General features: G+C 53.8%; 1 protein-coding gene across 4 annotated transcripts in view; it reads right to left on the bottom strand.

Moving 5' to 3' along the window:
* The window catches only part of MAPT (microtubule associated protein tau), a 94816-nt gene that overhangs the window by 18851 nt on the left and 57757 nt on the right, over positions 1–18208 (bottom strand). For 2 of the 4 annotated variants that reach the window (XM_021678485.1, XM_021678486.1), the window contains exons 4-7: positions 15335–15400; positions 7817–7872; positions 3845–3977; positions 212–477 (exon numbers count right to left, since the gene is read on the bottom strand). In XM_021678485.1, the coding sequence (XP_021534160.1) occupies positions 212–477; positions 3845–3977; positions 7817–7872; positions 15335–15400 (521 nt within the window). Of the gene's footprint in view, positions 1–211; positions 478–2508; positions 2563–3844; positions 3978–5030; positions 5229–7816; positions 7873–10519; positions 11615–15334; positions 15401–18208 lie in introns of all 4 variants that reach the window. The other 2 variants (XM_044921896.1, XM_021678484.1) reach the window with 2 other exon arrangements.

Below are 18208 nucleotides of genomic sequence, written 5' to 3'. Positions count from 1 at the left end.
GCCTGAGCAGGGCACTCACCGTGTGGTAGTGACCCCAACACAGAACTGAACCAGAGCTGCCTTTCCTTGAACAGATCCGGGAGGCCCCAGGGTGGGAGGGGAGGCCTGGGGGCAGGGCCATTCTCCCACCTCTGCCGCAGGGGTGGGGGGACGTCCCCACACTCCTTCTCCTGGCGTCCCGAGGCCAGTCCCCGCCCGTGCGCCCTTTTACCTTCCCGCCTCCTGGCTGGTGCTTCAGGTTTTCAGTGGAGCCGATCTTGGATCGGACGTTCTTCAGGTCTGGCATGGGGACGGGGGCGGTCTGCAGGCGGCTCTTGGCTGAAGACGGCGACTTGGGTGGGGTGCGGACCACCGCCACCTTCTTGGGCTCCCGAGTGGGCGGGGTTGGCAGTGACGGGGTGCGGGAGCGGCTGCCAGGAGTGCCCGGGGAGCCAGGGCTGCTGTAGCCGCTGTGGTCCCCAGATTTCCCAGGTTCACCTGTGGGGACAGGTGGCAGTGAGGCCAGTGCTTGGGGAAAAGGTCCCGGGGGCTGCCCGTCCCGAGGGCCCACTCCCAGACGCGGGGCTGGTGAGGCAGGCAGGAACCAGGTCGGAGGCCCCGCTAAGCCAGCAGGAGGCTGCCCCCGACCTCATTTCTAGAGACATGTCTCTTCTTCCAGGCCTGGTCACATAGGGACAGAGACTCCCTGTTTCCCAGGGAGGAAACAGAATGGTCACCAAGGACCACCTGGTACCCTTTCCCGAGGGGACAACTCTGCCCCATGGCCCCAGGGTCAAGAGACTAGGTCCAGCTGGCTGTGCAGCCTCAGACAAGTCACCTTCCCTCTCAGAGCTTACGGGCCTCAACTGGAACATGGGAATAGCGACAGTGCCCGCAGGGAGGGAGGCCAGGCACGGATGCGCATGGATGTGCTCTGAGGGACTCTAGTGCCATCCTATGTGGCTTTTCCCTGAAGAAGGGTGACACGGTGATGGGACCAGGGGCCACCCTTGTCTGGATCTATTAGACCCTTTACTCACTGGGTGAATTTTAAGCTCTTCAGCAAGTTCCAGGCCCCTTTCCCCGCAGGCCCCTGCACAGCCTCCCCAACCTCTCTGTGGCATGTGGGCTCCAGAACGGGATGCCTGCTCTGTGTGCACCTGTCCCTAGCTCTCCAGATGAGCCATGCCCCCTTGTGCCGCCCTGTCCTGTGCTGTGCTCTCCAAGAACTCCCTTTCCCCTACGCCGATGCATGGCTGTCCGAGCACCTTTCCCAACTGCCAGGAAGGCTGCTGGGGCTGCTCTTTCCCCAACGGACTCAGTCCTGGCTCCCCAGCCTGCTTCTGTCCTGCACTTCCCAGAACCCCGCACACTCCAGTTACTATTCCATGAGCCCCATGAAGCAGTGTTCTCCAAGTGTGGCCCAGGGACCCCTGCGTCAGCATCTCCAGAGCCTTGGGTCAGGTGTGGGACCTGTAAGATGCAGATTCCCGGGCCCGTCCAGACCTGGAATGACAGAACCCCCTGGGCTGGGGCCTGTCCTGCTGGTTCCTCCCAAGTTCCCTGGGGATTCTTGAGCACACCTGAGTCTCAGAGCCATGGGGCTGGATGCTGTGCCTGGGTGAGGGCCCAGCTCCCCTCAGCTCTGAGGGTGGCTGAGCTCTATTGGTACCTCCAAGCTTCCCAGATACCCTGGTCCCTGCCCCAGGAACCATCTATACCAAACCGGGACCTGCAGGCCCCACCCTGGAGAAGGTGGCTCTTGCCTGGAAGCACTGGGCAGCAGTGAAAAAGCGACTTCTCTCGTCAAGAGGCAGAAGAAGCCCCGCCATTTTTAGAGTTTGAATTTCCATGTCTGTTGGACGTTCCTAAGGTCATCAAGCTCTGGGGCAACAGAACAAACGAAGCTTTTCCACTTTTTCCACATCGGGAAGCAACAGATGGGGCCTCCGCGCCAGGCTCAGCCCCCCGCCCCCCTGCTCCTGCCTCCAGGCACACAGGCTGACCACTGGACTTGGGGGTGGCTGCAAGTCCTTTCTGCGCCACTTAATTGCAGACTGACCTTGGGCAAGCCATTCAACCTCCTAAGCCTGTGTCCTCATCTGGAAAGTGGGGAGAGCGGCCACAGCCCATGGGGCTGATTTGAAGGCTGGATGTAGCACCAGGGCAAGTGTCCGGTGCAGGGGTGAGTGCTCACAGGGTGTGTGTTTAATAAACGTCAGCGGGAATTTCACACCTCCACCTTGGGCCGAGCCTCCAGCACCCACAAACAGCTGAAGACTCATGCTTCCTGCCCCCAGAGTCTCGGCTGAGGTTCATGAGAACACGCGGGAATCGAAAGGTCCATCAGAGAGATGCATCTGCGTGAGCCACAGAAAGAGGAGCAGGAATTCGGACGGTTCTGCGTTCAGGTTCAATGTGTGAAACCCATACCTCAGAAGCAGGTCGTCTCTGCTCTCAAACCTAGGCCAACAAACAGCCACACACGCACAGCGAGTGCCCCACTGGGCGAAGCAGCCCCCGAATTACCTCGCTCGGATTTTGCCCCCGCAGGGGGTGGTTTTCTCTGCACTTGCTTGGTAGCTTAAAAAGAAAAATCCACAGAAAGCCTCATTATAATCAAGCTTAAACGGGGCCTCCGTGAGTCTTCATGCTGCAGGCACCAGCCACAGGGCAGAAGTGAGCTGGGCAGGGAGCGTGTTCAGGGAGCAGGGGTCCCCACTGGCAGGACACGGGTCAAGGCGGCCCACCGAGGTCTGTCCACCCGTAAGCTGCCACCCAAACGCAGGGAAGATCCAAAGAGAAAGGCGCATTCTCGTTCCCAGCCATGTGAGTTGTGTGAGTCAACTGACTTAATGCCAAGTGAAGAAAAGCAGGATCAAAATCATGTACAAAATCCAATCACAATTCTGTGAATTACCCTTATGTCATATGAATTATAGACAGGAAGAAACCATCCAGTGGGCATTTGTGAGCAGAACATCCTTGCAGGCACCACCCCAGGGCAAAGGAGGCAAACATCACCGCAAAAACATGCAGACAAAGGGCTCTGAGCTGCCACCCCAGGGTCAGCGCACAGCAGAGAAACCCCTGAACCAGTCCGGGCTTCTCGAGGCCTGTACAAGATCCACGGGGCCCTGAGCACCACCCCAAAGCCAAGGCAGGCCAGATGCCCCCGGAGTCGTGCAGAAGCCAAACCTGGTCGCCCGGGACAGGGCCCCTGGGGCGGGGGTGGGGGTGGGGGTGGGAGAGAGGAGCTCAGCCTGGCTGTCTCCCATCCCCAAAGAGGGCAACTATTCTTTATAGCACCACTGGGAGCAGATTCGCTCCACAGAAGCCTGCCTGGTACTCAGAACTAACTGGGCTTTACTCACATGAGCGCTGGGATATAGGCGCGGCGTGCAGGTGCTCAGCTGAGCCGCTCAGGGCCCGCCAAAGGGCCCACTCCAACAAGTTCAGCTGAGCAGGGGCCACACCTGGTGTGAGGTCACCCCATCCCAGCTGCTGCTCTCTTTCCAGAGACACAGAGCCACCATGCGGGGGCCCTGAGGCTTGGGGTCAGAGAAACTCAGAGCATCCCCTTTCCTGCCACTTAGTCACGCGGCTGCATGCTCTTCATGCTTGAAGTGAGCTGCTCAGACTTCTACCTGCACATTCTTAGGGTCTTGATTTCGTCATCGCTCAAAAGTGGGGATTCAATATCTCGGAAAATTGTCAAAAATGAGCGCTCAGGTGTTTAGTGAGCTGCAGGTGTCCGTGTGTCCGTCAGCTACGGCAGTGATTAACTGCCAGGGGCCCTCAAAGATGAGGACTGCCCCTACTGACAGCCGCCCCTGACCTGGATTCCAGAGAACGTTCTTCTTACCGGTGCCCGGCGGGGTCTTTGGGGAGGGCGTGGTTTTCGCTGGAATCCTGGTGGCATTGGCCTGGCCTTTCTGGCCTGGAGGGGCCGCTCCCCGGGGTGTGGCGATCTTCGTTCCGGCTCTACCATCCGCCCCCTGTCAACCGAAGCATGGTACAGTGGTTTTTACGGCCGGGAAAGGTGACTCTCACCTAGAGTCCATGCCAGCCCCACTCAACCTCCTTAACTCAAAACGAGGCTAAGATTGGGGTGACCCTTTGCCTGGTAGACGCAACAAGCGTCTTCCACGATCTCAAGGGTTTGCTGGCTGCACAAACCCATACCTCCACCCAGTCGCCAAGCTCCCCGACCACCGTGGGCTCCTGGAGGAGCTGTTTACGTGAGTTCTCAGCATGAGTTGTGCTGTTGTGTTTTATCAAAAGGTAACAGAGCTTAGAGTGATGATCAGGCTCATCATCCGCCCAGGGCCGATCGATGGGCAGGACATTCCTGTGTGGACAGCCATTTCCCGACTCTCCACAGGGATTCACCTGACTGCTGGTGGTTGGTTTCACCAGAGGTTCCCAGGGACACTGATGAACCTGACCGCGGGTGCTAACAGAGCTAGGTCATTCTTCTGTTCTCTCCCAAACAATCCTTAGGTTTCGGTGACTCCTGAGAGGGCTAAGAGCCCTTGGCGGGGTGAACACCAGCGCCAATTAGCAAGCTGGCCAACAGTTGAGAGCTGGTGTGCAAGCCGTCTGCTGACTGGGGGCAGTTATTGGGTTTGACCTTGACACATAACACAAACTCAAAAAGAAACTGACATTCACCAAAGATCATAGGATGGTTCAAGGGGAGTGGGGGGGGAGGGGGCCCTTGCGGGACTGGCTCTGGGCGTGGTGCCCCATCTAACCCACAAGGGGGCGATCTGGAAGCACTCCCAGTTAGGGCGGTGATTTTCAAACCAGGAAACCAGGGCCCCCTCGGGTGCTGTAAGGGACAAACAAACAACGAACGTGGGGGGGGGCGGGTGCTGAGAAAAACAGTGCCACGCCCCCCTTGTCCCAGTTCAACCAGAATTTTCACTGTTTTACGTGGTGCTTCTAGGTAAGAGTTTCTCTGAAGGAAGGTCTTTGTGGCTAAAAACAGCATCCATTTGAAAACCGTAGTAGAGTAGCCTGATTCTTTTCAAAGGTGGTTTCCTTACCTTGACTTTCATTTCCTTTGCTCCAGAACTGCCAGTTCGGGGTGTGACAGAAGAGACGTGTTTAGGAGAGGAAGATGACTCTGGGCACACGGCAGGGCTGGAGGGTTTGATCAAAGGGTCTGAGCTACCAGGAGTGGGGCGTTTGGGGCTAAGGCAAGGCCTAGTTTTCAGGGTTTTAGCAGAGGAAGGTGTGGATGTCTTAAACATAAACATAAATAAAATCAAAATAAAAGTCAGCACATGGGGGAGGGGAACAAACTGAAAAAGGAGAGTAACTAAAAATAAACAAGGCAGGCAATGGTTTAAAGCAGTGATTTCCAGACTGTCTGGATTGTGTACCCTTATCCCCTAAGGACCGAAAGTGGCCACACACCCTAACGTCCTTGTAGTTATCAGTTAAATACATATACTATGATGCCAACATATGACATACATTATAAAACTTATGTTTGATAGAACTGTTAAAAGAGAGGAGAAAAAAATGGATAGAAGTTCTAGAATGTTCTTTAGCCCATTGGATCTTCTTGTGCTGCACCCCTGCCACTTTGGAGACCCCCGGTTTAAAGGTGTTTCACGCCCAAAGAGTTCATGGAGATCGCCAAAGCACATGATTCTTAAGATGTTTTTCAAGAAAACATCCCCAGTGTGTCATGGGTCATCCCCAATGTGTCATGGGTCAGCAGGGCCCCACTTTCCGCTAAATTCCAGGTGAGGAGCTCATGCTGGCCTGCTAACCCTAGGCCTTCTTCCGCCACATTGAGAGCATCACACTTGCTAACATCAGGATTATGCCTATCCCAAGTCTTAAAGATTCTGCCGTACACCTCAGGTTACATGTGCACACGCGTGCGCACTTGCCACACATACACACACACTTTCTGATTAAAGTCTCAAGCAAAACTAACTTTCACACTATCTGGTAAATCCTAATCTGGCCAATGTTCACTCTTGAACACATTCTACCTAAGGAAAGAGTCTGGGTGAGTTAACCCAACAAGAGGCCGTGGGGCCGGACGACCTCACAGACGGAGCTGCCCCTTGGAGGAGAGGGAAACTGATGGACAGTGGTTAGCACCCATGGTTTGTCCTAACTGGCTCTGGGGGACTTTGACCAGGAAGCACGGCCCTGGGAGAGGAGGTGAGCTGGGAAGAGGAGGAGGAGGAGGGGTCACACCTTCAGGCGTAAAACAGAGAGGCCTAGTCCAGAGGTGTTTCCAAGAGGGAGTCAGAGCTACCAAACAAGGACCTGGGCTTTGTTTCCTCGTTGCCCTCGGATCCCCCACCAAAATGGCAGAGGCCCTGTGTGCGGCCAGCCTTGGAGAGGAGGAGGGCCCAAGGGGTGGGGAAAGGTGTGAGGGGACAGACACAGGCTGAGGTCCTGGAACTGGTGATAAGAAAAGTTGGGGGTGGGTACTCCTCCTTCCCCTGCTGCACAAGGCCCCCTTCTGCCGGTGGCACTCCCTGCCTGGCCCAGGTTCGTGCAAGATCCAACCCCTCCCTGTCCAGGGCAGAGATGTTGTTCCCATGTGTGCGAATGAATGAATGAATGGAATGCATGCATGCACGAGGCTGGGATTCCCCTGACGTGCATCCCAACTGGCTAGCAGCTCTTGCTACGGCTTCGCGCCTCTAGGGCAGAGCCCCTCAAGTCCCCGCAGGACCCTCAGCTCCTCACCAGGGTTGTGATGGCAAACCCTGACCCCCTAGAGGGGAGGCACAGCGCATGCTACCCATCTCCTAGAGCTACCCTCTGCCTCTAAGGACCCCACCAGGGCTCTGGGATGGGTGAAGACCCAGATATTTCAGGCAGCATTTATACTGGAAATTTTAGGTGCCTTTACAAAAAACAGGTCTTCATCTAGGGCCTCAGTGGAATTTTCCTGGGGAAACTCTACTGTGCACTTACGGGGGAATTTTCCAGGATGCAAAGTCATTAAGGGGGGAAACTACAGCTGACAGGAAGCACTGAGAAAACCAGCATGGTTCTGGATGCACTTTCGGTGGGAGCGGGTGCTTCATTCACTGCTCCTCAGGTTGGTTTTTGAAGTCTGACTAAAGCTTGAGTCGAACTGGCACCTTGGCAAGATTTCAAGATGGCGTCTACTGCACAGCTTACGTCCCACTGTACATCAGCCCCACTCAGAGCTCTGCAGCAACCAACCCACCTGCCTAGAGTTCTCAGAACACGCATCATCTCTCCATGCTTCTGGGCTTTGCTGTGCTGTTCCTACTCCTCAGAATGCTGTTCCCATCCCTGCCTCAGCAACTCTCCTTTATATTTCCTTCCCCATCTGCCTCATAGATCTCCTCTTCTAGGGCTTATCCAGAACCCTCCACCTTAGGTTAGAGGTCACTTCCTTGATCAATGCTCCCTCGGCCACCTGAATAAACAGTATTTTCTCTACACCTTAAGTATGTGTGTGTACATATACGCTCACTGAGCCTGGATCTGCAGTGGGAAGTGTAAGATGCGCAAAATTCAAACTTTATTGCAGAAAATTCAAGTGTATCTTTGTTTGCTATGAACACCTCATTTCAACTATGCTAACAGAATTGCAATTAGGAGCATGAATTCATTCACCTGCTGACCACCCTTCCCTGGCATAAGCATCAAAGTGGATAAATGCTGGAATTTTAACTGTTTGCATAAAAATACAAAGCACTTTTTAAATAACAATCATCCTTCAGTGACAGACGTTCCCCACATGTTACATAAAGAAATCCAGATAAGCATGGCTTCTTGATAAACTTGACGCCGGCAGAGGTTTGCAGTTTTGTCAGCTTACCTTGGCTTTTTTGTCCTCGGGTCCAGTCCCATCTTTGCCTTTACTGACCATGCGAGCTGATAAGATATAAAATGAGAATGTATGTTACACCCGATTGCAGAGCTCCTGGAAAGAGCTGGATACGGTTGCGCTGATTTCTTGGGATCAGTACAATGTGTTCTGTTCAGCTGGGCTGGGTGGAAACCCAGTGGATTTTCTTTCCCCTTGAATCTGTCTCTCATTGTTAGTATCAACACAGCACACTGGGGTCATTGCTTGGTGCACCCTGACAAGAGGGGGCAGCAGGCTGGCTGAGGGTGGGGACATGCAGAGGGGGTGCGGTGAAAACTCTTCCAGGCACACGCGGGCGACAGGGGCGATCAGGGAAGGTAGACAGTGCAGACCCCATCTCTCATAGGCTCCTTCCCTGTCTCTGCCAGGGTCAGCCTCTCCCAGTGGGGACCGACCCCACTCCAAGGAAGGGCATTTGGAGGCCCTTGGGCCATAGACGGGGCAGCTCAGCTATGCTCCGACCCCCTGCGGGACCCCCGGACTCATGCTGTCACCCAGAGCTTGCCCCTCGCTAATGGGGGCTATGGTCGCCAGCCCCAGCTGCCCTGCCCTCTGACAAGCCCGCTCCACCCCTGACCCGGCCGGGAAGGTCTTCTCACCACCTATGGGCCCTCCCAAGGGGACTAATCCTTGCCGTTTTCCCAAATTAGTTACAGACTAGTTACCATCAAGCATTTTACAGGTGTCTCGAGTTTAGGACCAAACCGCAGGCGGCTTTTGTGTGTAGAAAGCCACGCCCCCTGGTGAAACCACGTGTCTACCAGCATCCTCTCTAACTCATCCCTCCCTTTTGTTGACATTCTTTGCTGAAAATTGATGATAGATTTTCGTCCTTGGTTTCAATATCGTATTCCCCCTGCTGAAAAGTCAGTGGGGCCTCCTGGAGCTTCCCACTGGCTGCCGGAGACTGGATCTCTAGAGTGGCCCGGATTGACCATCCAGCCCAGAGACCGTCACACATTACTGCGCAGGAGACGGGTTGATAAAACACAGATTCCTGGGCCCACGCGAGACTCGGTAAGCTAAAGGTGGGGCCTACGAATATGCATTTTAATAAGAGCCCCAGGTGGAACTGATTCATGCTTTTGCCCAAATCAACCTGATATCACCATCCATGTCACAACAGAAGCATCTGCTAGATCCACATTTCCCAAATTGGGTACTACTGCACAAGTCCTCTTCCAGGAGATGTTAGCAGGTCAGATCAAGTAAATTTGGGAAATCCGTACTCTGTGTCTTTCTCAGAGGGTCATAATGTGCATTAGAATATTAAAGGCTCTGACAAGTCCTGCTGCAACAAACCTTGCTTAACTTTGCTTCACCTGTTTTTCCAAACTTATTGGATCACGGAGCTCCTTTTCCCCTGGACACATCTATCAATAGCCAGTATTCAATAAAACACCATTTCAGGAAACACTATTATAATTTGCTAAGTCACACTTATTTGTCCCCTACTATTTTGGAATTTAGGATATTTTAAAACAGGATAATATAGGAATTTTGGGGGGTCTTAAATTTTAATACAAGTTCCTTTATGTACAACATTTCAAAGTTCTCTTGACAAGTATAATCTAATAAAATCTAACAGATGTTTGCAATTGACAGCTCAAGTAACGGATTTCTGAGCCCTGTGAATAATTCCAACACACTAGATATCCTAAATGTATGAATGCACCCGACTAGTAACCATGAGGTCTCCACTGGCCTCCTCGTCTTCCTGACAGAGACGCCAACACAGGGGGACCTCCCCTATCACCTCTCTGGCTCCCGAAGGGCTGCTGTGCTGGAAGCAGGCTGGGGCTGAGGCCCCTGCAACCTCAGCACAGGGGTTCCCAGGCTGCCCCAAAGGAGGAAGAGAAGATTCAGACAGGAACATTTTGTTTGTGCTCAGTGTCTCCCCTGCCACAAGGCAGGGCGGGTAGGGGTGGGGCTGTTGGGCCAAAGGCTCAGCTTGGGCTCTGGGCTACCCCCAAATGCTCGTGTATGTGTCACCTGCTACATGTGATGTGTTGTCCACTGACAAGAGCAGCAGAAGACAGGCTCATGCCCTCTGCGTCTCTGGGCTCGGAGGGCACGCTTCAGAACCTTCTAGAAGGTACTGTGCTGAACAGGGAAGAGCGTGACTTTCAGAGCAGACCCACCTGGATTCTGAACGCGGCTCTGTCACTTACTACTTGGTGAACTTCAGCGAGTTATGTTACCTCTCTGAGCCTACTTCCTCATGTGCAAAGTGGGGCTAATTATGCCCTCTTGGAAGTGTTGGGAGGGTTCTAGACAATGAATTTAGGGCACATAATCAGCCCTCCACAGTGGACCAGCTGTTACTTGCTCTGCGGAGGGTGGCACACCAGCCACCTGTGGGCTGATGGACCGTTGTGGGTCATTCGGGGGGCCAGAGAAGTGGACAGGGTGGAAAGCACTGGGTGGGCTGGAGGTCACATGCAGCATGGCGGGCAAGCGTGAGAGGAGTGCGTGCTACCAAAGCCCGAGGGGCAGGAGGCGGCTGTGCCCGGGGGGCAGGTTTAGTGACCCTCCCTAGGAACCTCGGAAGCAGCGGGAGTCAAGGAGGGGCCAGAAGCTCAGTGGCAGTGCCCGCAGCCTGGATGCCACACGAGGTCGCCAGGAAGGAGCCAAGGAGCTCAAGACACAGACCTTTGAGTTGAGGGACCCGGCTGACAGGCTTCCCTGGCAGAACAGCGGCAGGCTGCTTTTCAGAAGGTTCTGGAAGGTCAGTCTTTTTTGTGTCCTCTCCCTCAGAAGGGCCCTGGGACTCTCGCTCCTCTCCAGGGGGCCCTGGGAGGGCAGCCCCTTCCAAATCCAGCTCTGAATGTCCCTGTTCCTTCTGCACGTTGGCTTTGATTTCCACGTGGAAGGTGAACTCGGGGGGCATGTCCTGCCCTTCCACCGGGGGCCCTGAGCTGGGCCCGTGGGGCTGTGAGGCCTCAATCTCTGTGGAGATGTTGGAGAGGAAATCGACAGGGAGGCGGATGGCACCCTCAGCTGGGAAACTGGGGAAGCCGGTGGTTCCTCTGGAAACTGTTGGGGGGGGTGGCCCGCCTCGGGTGGGGGAGCTCTGGGAGGGAGGGGAGTCCTGAGGCAAGGACTCGTCCACATCGCGGTCTTCATCGACTTCCTTGCTCCCTCGCCTCTCTTTGCCACGGTCCCCCTTCAGAGGTGGCCAATCCTGGCGCAGGTCTCCCAAAAGCTGGTGCTCCAGTGGCTCCAAGCCATGGCGACTGCCCTCTGTGTCCTCAGGTTCTGTCCCCGCAGGCTGGCGTGTGGCCTCCCTGGGGCCGTCAGCCTCGATGGGAGCCCCCGGCGTGTAGGACCCATGCTGGCCTGTCAGACCCAGGGTGCCCGGGTCGGTGGCCTCACCTCGATGGTGCCCTGGCTCCCCGAGTAGGCTCTCCTGGACAGCCCTGACACTCCCAGTTTCCATCTGGAGACTTCCAGGGGAGATGGGCTTTGGAAAGGCCAGACCCCCCTTGACCCCATCCCCTGGTTTTGGTCCCCACTGCTGGTGGGGCTCCTGAGGGCCTCCTGTTGGAGAAGGTGGTTCGCAGATGGGGTGACGCTGGGAATGGCAAGAGACCACCAGTGCGGCGGCCTCTGGCCGTTTCTCCCCCAGAGGCAGCACAGAGACCCCAGAAGCTTCTCTGCCGTGTTCAGGCTGATCCTGAGAGCTAAGCCCTCTGACCGGGGGCCTCTCAGGTACCTCCCTCTGCTGGCCTGGAACTCTCAACTCCTCTGGGTTTGAAGAGGCAGCGGTGGCAAAAGGTTGGCAAGGACGCGATAATTGTTTAAGAGAGAGAACGCACTCTTGAAATAAGTAAAGGACATTTAAACAGCACCACAAGCCCAACTAAAAGAAAAAGGAGCGTGTGCTCTGAGCTCATCCTTGTTGCTTTCCATTGCTCAGAATGAAAGCTCTGTTGGTCTACCTAACACCGACTCACTGGGTGACGCTGGGTAGGCAGGCATCTCCCCTCTCTGGGCCTCAGTTTCCTCATCTGTAAAATGGGTGCTCAGACCTGTTGACCTCCAAGGCCCCGTTCAGCGCCAGCGTTATTCCTCTGCCTCTCACGGGCTCTGGGTGGGCTCAGAGCATGTCAGCACCTCCAGGGCTGCCAACCCCGCTCTGGGGCTGCCTTGTGCTGAATCTGCTAGGCTACAGAAGCTTCTTCTTCTCTCCAGGGACACTGAACTTCCTGAAGATTCTGGCCTCTAGATAGGACCTGGCTTGGGTGCAGGGAGGATACCATTTTCTCTCCCTCTCTGTTTCCCCTTTCTGCAAAATGAAACCAGCAGGTGCCCATAAACCAACCCCGCCTTACGATTTGGAAAATGCCTAAATTCATCACCACCAGGGCTCGAGTCTTTACTAACAGACCTGCCACAAAGTTCCTATAAACAGAAGCACGATTCAGATTTATCTGGGTCATGGATCATGGATGGGCCTTTTGCATAAGGCGAGGCAGCCACTGTGGTGGGAAAGGACTCTGCATGGCAAAGACATTGCCTGCCAACGAGACCACTGTTTTCAGCCCGTCCCATAATTAGCAGTTGGTGGAGGGCACGCTTCATTCTTTCTGGCTCATTTGTGCGGCGTTCATGTGAGCCCTCTTTAAAGCACCTGGCCGTGTATTAAGGACAGGAGAGTCACGCTCTCTGGTACTCCTAACCAACACCCTTTGGGTTTTTTTTAATTCCCAACCTTCACACCTCGCATCTAGTCCCTGCAGAACAACCCACACAACTCCACCCTAGGACCCCAAAGATTCAGGGTACTGGAGGAGCTGAGGGGAAGGAGGTGGGAAATGCACGTGTGCACACAGTCGTGTGGCCGTGGACATACCTCTCACGTGACCACCCTCTCTCCCCACCCAGGCGGAGTCCGTGCAGACGCCGGCAGGCTCACTACCAAGAAGCCAGTCACAGCTCACCTCCACCCCCACGATTATGCCAGGGCCTCGAGCTCACCATCTCCCTCATTTCGTGTTCCTAGCATCAGTCACAGTGCCTGCCCCCCAGTGATGATCAATAAAGGAATCTTGCATGGGTGAACTGGTATCAGGAAGATATGCTCTTTTCTGTTTTCTGCAGGGTCTACGGGCACCTTACTGGGGCCAACAGCCCGAACAAGAGACAATCTGAGCAGCTGCCTCAACACCATGACACCTCATCAACCAACCAGCTCGACAGACCAGAGGCCGCGCGCGGTAGGTGCTAGTCTTTACACCTCCTTGACAGGCCAGGTCTCCCTGCCTTCTGGAAAAAGCTTTCCTCCCAGAGCTTCCTAGAAATTGCTCGTGGTCAGGACATGACCATACTGATATACCATAAGACCGTAAATGACCCTCATGAAAAGAGAGACAAAGGCCCCAAACATAAATAGTAAACACACCTTAAAAAGTCATCAATATTTGATTGTATAGTGTGTGTGTGTTTGACTGAACCTAACATCATGCATATACTTCTGGAGGAAGGAGCCAGGCTGGGAGAATAGTCTACTCAGTTCCTAGAACACTATGAAGTGCTCCATAAGTAATAAACATGGCCATCATCTGGGGGTGGGAGGGTGGGGGGGCAGTCCAAGGGAAGAGATATCTGGGTAACATGTGTGAAGGCCTCTGGACTCGGGATAAACGGTCCCCTCACATTGTCCTCGGGAGGCCTGGTGCTCGTGACACAGATGAAAGGTCTACCCCTGGTGTGAGCAGGACATGGGTAAGGCCTTCCCACACCTGACACTCAGTTCACTGCACGCCATCCTGAAACATCCTCGTCTACCTTAGGGGAACTTCATGAACACAGGCTGCCAGAGGTTTGCCTTCTGCCGCAGGAACTGCAAGAAGATCTAGTAACGGGGCCTTTGTTACACAGCTTTTCCTAAATCTGAAAACAGACAACAGGCCTTTGGGAAATAAGATGTGTTTGTGGATCATGAGTGTGTCCGAGCCTCGCACAGATTCACCAGAGGAAAGTGGCCTTGTCAGTGTGGACCAGCAATCTCCATCAAGGCATGAGGTGTTGGTCTTGGGAGTGGAGGTAGAAACCTTGATGTTTTCACAGATTTGGTGCCCACTTCCCACGGCAAATGTCAATCTGGTGTTCATCTTTATATCTACACGATTCTAGGCCACTGATGGAAAAAATGGAAAAATTCAGTGGGCACAAAAATAAAGTTCCCACAAAAGATGTTGGCCTGATCTTTTCATTGCATGGAATATGTCACAGGGGCATGAAGCCATAGCCTGCAGTAAAAATGTGTAGAAAGAGGCGCCTGGGGGGGCTGGTTAAGTGTCTTCGGCTCAGGTCATGATCCCAGAGTCCTGGGATCGAGGCCCGCATCGGGCTCCCTGCTCAGCGGGGGACCTGCTTCTCCCTCTCCCTCTGCCTGCCACTCTCCCTGCTTGTGCTCTCTCTGTCAAATAAATAAATAAAAATCTTCAAAAAAATTCGTAGGAAAAAACCCAAATCCACTTCCTTCTATGGAAATAAATGATCATTTCCAGAGGTTATAAAACCCTCTAATTTTACCTAAGTCGAAAACCATGACCTAAAAGAAACAGGAGGTGCAGTTCTCATTCTGTAATGCATAGGCTGGGGTTCCCCCTTACATTGATTATCTCTTCTAATACTTTTTGAAGCTCTGTGTAAGCTTAAGAATGAAAACACACCTCTCCATGCCACGTGAGTTGAGAACGTTAGCCGGCTACAGCCGGCTCACATGTAGTTAAGCTTCAAAATACCCTCAGCAATACACTTCTTTGGGCCCAGAGTCCTCCTAAAGCCAGCTGGCCCCAGCGGCAGCACTAAATGTTGGACAAATCCCATATCACTTTCTGGAGAAAAGAACAGGGTCTTCCTAGCTCTTTGGCAATCTAGAAACCTCCACATGATACAGTAGACTCTCAAGTTCATTGATGCAGTGAGTGATAGAAAATGAACCTAGAGGTCTCCATTTATATCAGAGGTCTCCATTTCCTGAGATAAGGAATCTTTAGGATTTATAAAATTAAGTTCTTAAAACACTTGTGCTAAATGATTACAGAAAGCTGGTTTCCTTGAACACGGAAGTTTGGGTCCCTGAGAAGAGTATCAAAATAAGGTCTGAAGGTTGCACAGGAGAAGAAAATAATTTGCTTGGTGGGGATATGGTTGAGACCCTGCTCCAGGGACAGGCCAGAGAGCAGCCTGCAGAGGAAATCACCTATCATGCATCTCTGTGCTTCTGTTGGGACATTCTTTCGTGACTCCCCACTAAACAGCTTAGGAATTAGGGGGAAAAAAGGGATTAGAGCTCTTTCTACATCCAATTAGCCCAACCTCGATGAGAGCCAACTCCTAGAAATCCCCTGAACTAGGGCCCAGGTAGAAATTCTTTATAGGGTAGAGCCCCTCTGAGTGTTTCCATCTCCCTCCTCCCAACCCGCAAGTCATGGTTGGCAATTCTAGCCCACTGACCTTGAGTCACGTGTCCAGCAGCTTGGTCTTCCAGGTTGGGGGTGTCTCCAATGCCTGCTTCCTCAGCTGGTTTATGGTCAGCAAATGAAGAAGATATAAGCAAAGACAGTTACTGTTTGCCAGAAACAAAGCTCTTTGCATTTTCCAGGATTTTTCCAAGAATATTCAGGAAAGGCACATCTTACGAGAACCAAGGGGCTGCTCCTCTGGCTCTCTGCCCAAATATTATTGCTGGGGATGTGGAAGAAAGCAGGTTACTAAGTGAACCCCACCACACCCACATACCTTCCACGTGACCATGAACTTGTAGGAAAGACCTTCTCCACAGTGGGCCCAGGGTCCAGAGCACCCCGCTCAACAAAGACACGCAGGATGGGTGAGGTCAGAGAGGCAGTTTGCTGCTCAGCCTCTGATACTGGAACCATGTCTGAGCGGCAGGTGCACTCCCGGCCCCAGCCAGGGCTCTGGGGGCACCAAGGGTACAAGGAGACACTAGTTGTCTAGCGCTGTTGAGTCAGGCTGGGGTTCACAACCAGGCACCACCATTTACTTAACCTCTCTGAGCCTGTTTGCTCATCTAGACCCCCAGGTGATGATGCTGACTTGTCTCGTACAACGGTAGTGATGGTTAATATGAGAATTTGTGTGAATGTGTTTAGCTACGTGCCAGGAGTATGGGAGGTGCTCCAAAGCTGTTTGGTTTCTTGTCTCCAAACTACTGGGCAAACCCCTCTAACCATGTGCTAGGAGTAGGTGTCACCTGGTTAGAGGGAAGGCAGCGGTGCCAGCGACCAACTTCTAGGGCGTCTTGGACTCCTGCTCAGGGAGCCACAGGTCACCCCAAATGAAGAAGACCACATCTTCAACAGTACCGAAATCAGTAAGCTTTACTGCAATGCCAATTTCTGCACCATGAAGAACCAGGACATTGCTCCGGACAATGGATACAGCTGTCCAGAAGAAAGAGTCTATAAAGCAAGTTGGCCACTCGTTGATGCACGCTTGCCTCATGACCTCGGAAGAACCATCCTGCCCTGATGGACAGTGACAGAGAAGCCACCACCCTGAAGAAATGCCTACAAGTTGCTGGCTGGGCCACCAGTCTTTTCTCCCAGTCCTGCGATGTTTGAGATTTTACACCTACAACAGAAATGCCGAGTGACCAGCACGGGCCCCCCATGGAGAGCGTGGATGAGGGAAAAGAGATTCTCGGGGTCGCTGGACAGCTACACAGTGGCCTTATAAACACCTAGCCTGTGCGCTGTCCCAGAACAGCTGCAGTGAGGGTAAGAGGGGGCCGGCAGCAGGCTCCCCACTGGCCGGATCATAAACATGACCACCCTCTGGGCCCCCACCAGCTGACACTATGTCACCCGCGAGGCCCAATGGTGATAGGTCCGTGTCATTTGACAACAGCCAACTGTCCAAGAGACGCAGCTCCAAGCACAGATTTGGTCTGAGTTTCTGACGAGGCTGTGGTAGAAAGGCTTGGAGTGACAGCAAGTCCAGCTGAGTGGCACAGAGTCCTGGAGACCGAGAACAGGAGGGGACACGTGGGGATGTCACCATTGCTAGAGTGCTGGGAAGTCACCGCACTCACAGGCCAGTGCAGGGTTGAATATCCTGGCCCTGGCACGTGTCAGAAACCGAAGGCTGCTGATAACTCCGATGCCTCCTCCCCAGTTCCCAGCAAGGGGGTTGCTCAGAGAAGCCAAAGGGGGCAGGGCAGGTGTATGACTGTGGGCGGGCCATCAGGTTACTACATGGCCTCTCTCTATCCCTGAAGCCCCCAGAAGCAGGGGCTCCCACCCCAGCAAGGCAGGGATTCCTGCAGTGGGGTGGCCATACTGCACCCCCAAATGGACCTCAAAGGAGAAGTTTCATCAGTGCACCAAGATACAGCAACTGTGACACGCCAAAGCAAGGACTAAACTAGGGTACACATTGTCCAAGACGATAGCTGGAAAAAAGTCCCCCAATTCTGAAACCTCCCTACCTCGTTGAGGATGTGGAGGGTGGAGAGGGGGGCTTGGAGTGTGGAGGACAGCTACATGGCCACCTCTCATCTCAGTCCCATTGGAAGGGTTTCAAGGCACCACTCGGAGACACTCGGTGTGTGTCCCCTGTGGATAGCGACATGGCCGAGACTGCTGTCAGAATCCCACCTGGGAAAACCAGCAGAGATGGGCTGGCCCTGCTTTGGGGGCAGAGTGAAGGGGTGTGGCAGCAACCCATGTGGTCAGTCTACACACCCCAAGTTTGCTTGGGCAAAGAATGCCCATGTGTCTCCCACAGACCCGATACGGGCCCCGGGCAACAGTCGTGTGGAGACGTCTTGGACCACGGCCGGTAGGCCACCAACAGAAGCCAGCCAGCCTCAGCACAAGTAAGCCTAGAGGGGGATCTTCAGATTCCAAGCAGCCGAGGAGAGTGAAGTGTCTGCTGGAAGCCAGTGCAGAGGGAGGGACCTGCAGGGGGTTAACTGGGGCTTGAAGAGCTCCAAACAGGTGCCCACGAGAGAAAGAGTCAACTTTAGACACGGCAGAGCATTGTGAAGCTGTCTCACAGTAGTGCCAATCCAGGACGAATTTCCCTGCCTCCGGTCTCCCCTGACTCCCCAGCTCCAGAGGGGAGGGCTGTAACCCCGAATGAGCTTGGGCTACTGCAAGGAACTGGACATGCTACCCAGCACTCGAAGACTGCGTTTTGTGACTGAAGAGACTACAGTACTTTTGGTTACCTAGAAGTGATGACGAAGTCAAGAACAGGTACAGTTTTCCCCCTGGGAGGGAAGGGCTCCCCCACTGAGTAAGCTGTATTGGGACGGGGGAGACAAAAATTGGGTTATCCAAGATCTCATCCCATGAGTCATTC

The sequence above is a fragment of the Neomonachus schauinslandi genome, chromosome 15 (assembly GCF_002201575.2).
Source record: "Neomonachus schauinslandi chromosome 15, ASM220157v2, whole genome shotgun sequence".
Lineage (NCBI taxonomy): Eukaryota > Metazoa > Chordata > Mammalia > Carnivora > Phocidae > Neomonachus > Neomonachus schauinslandi.
Note: the sequence above shows the minus strand (reverse complement) of the source record. Positions and strands in the feature narration are given on the sequence as shown.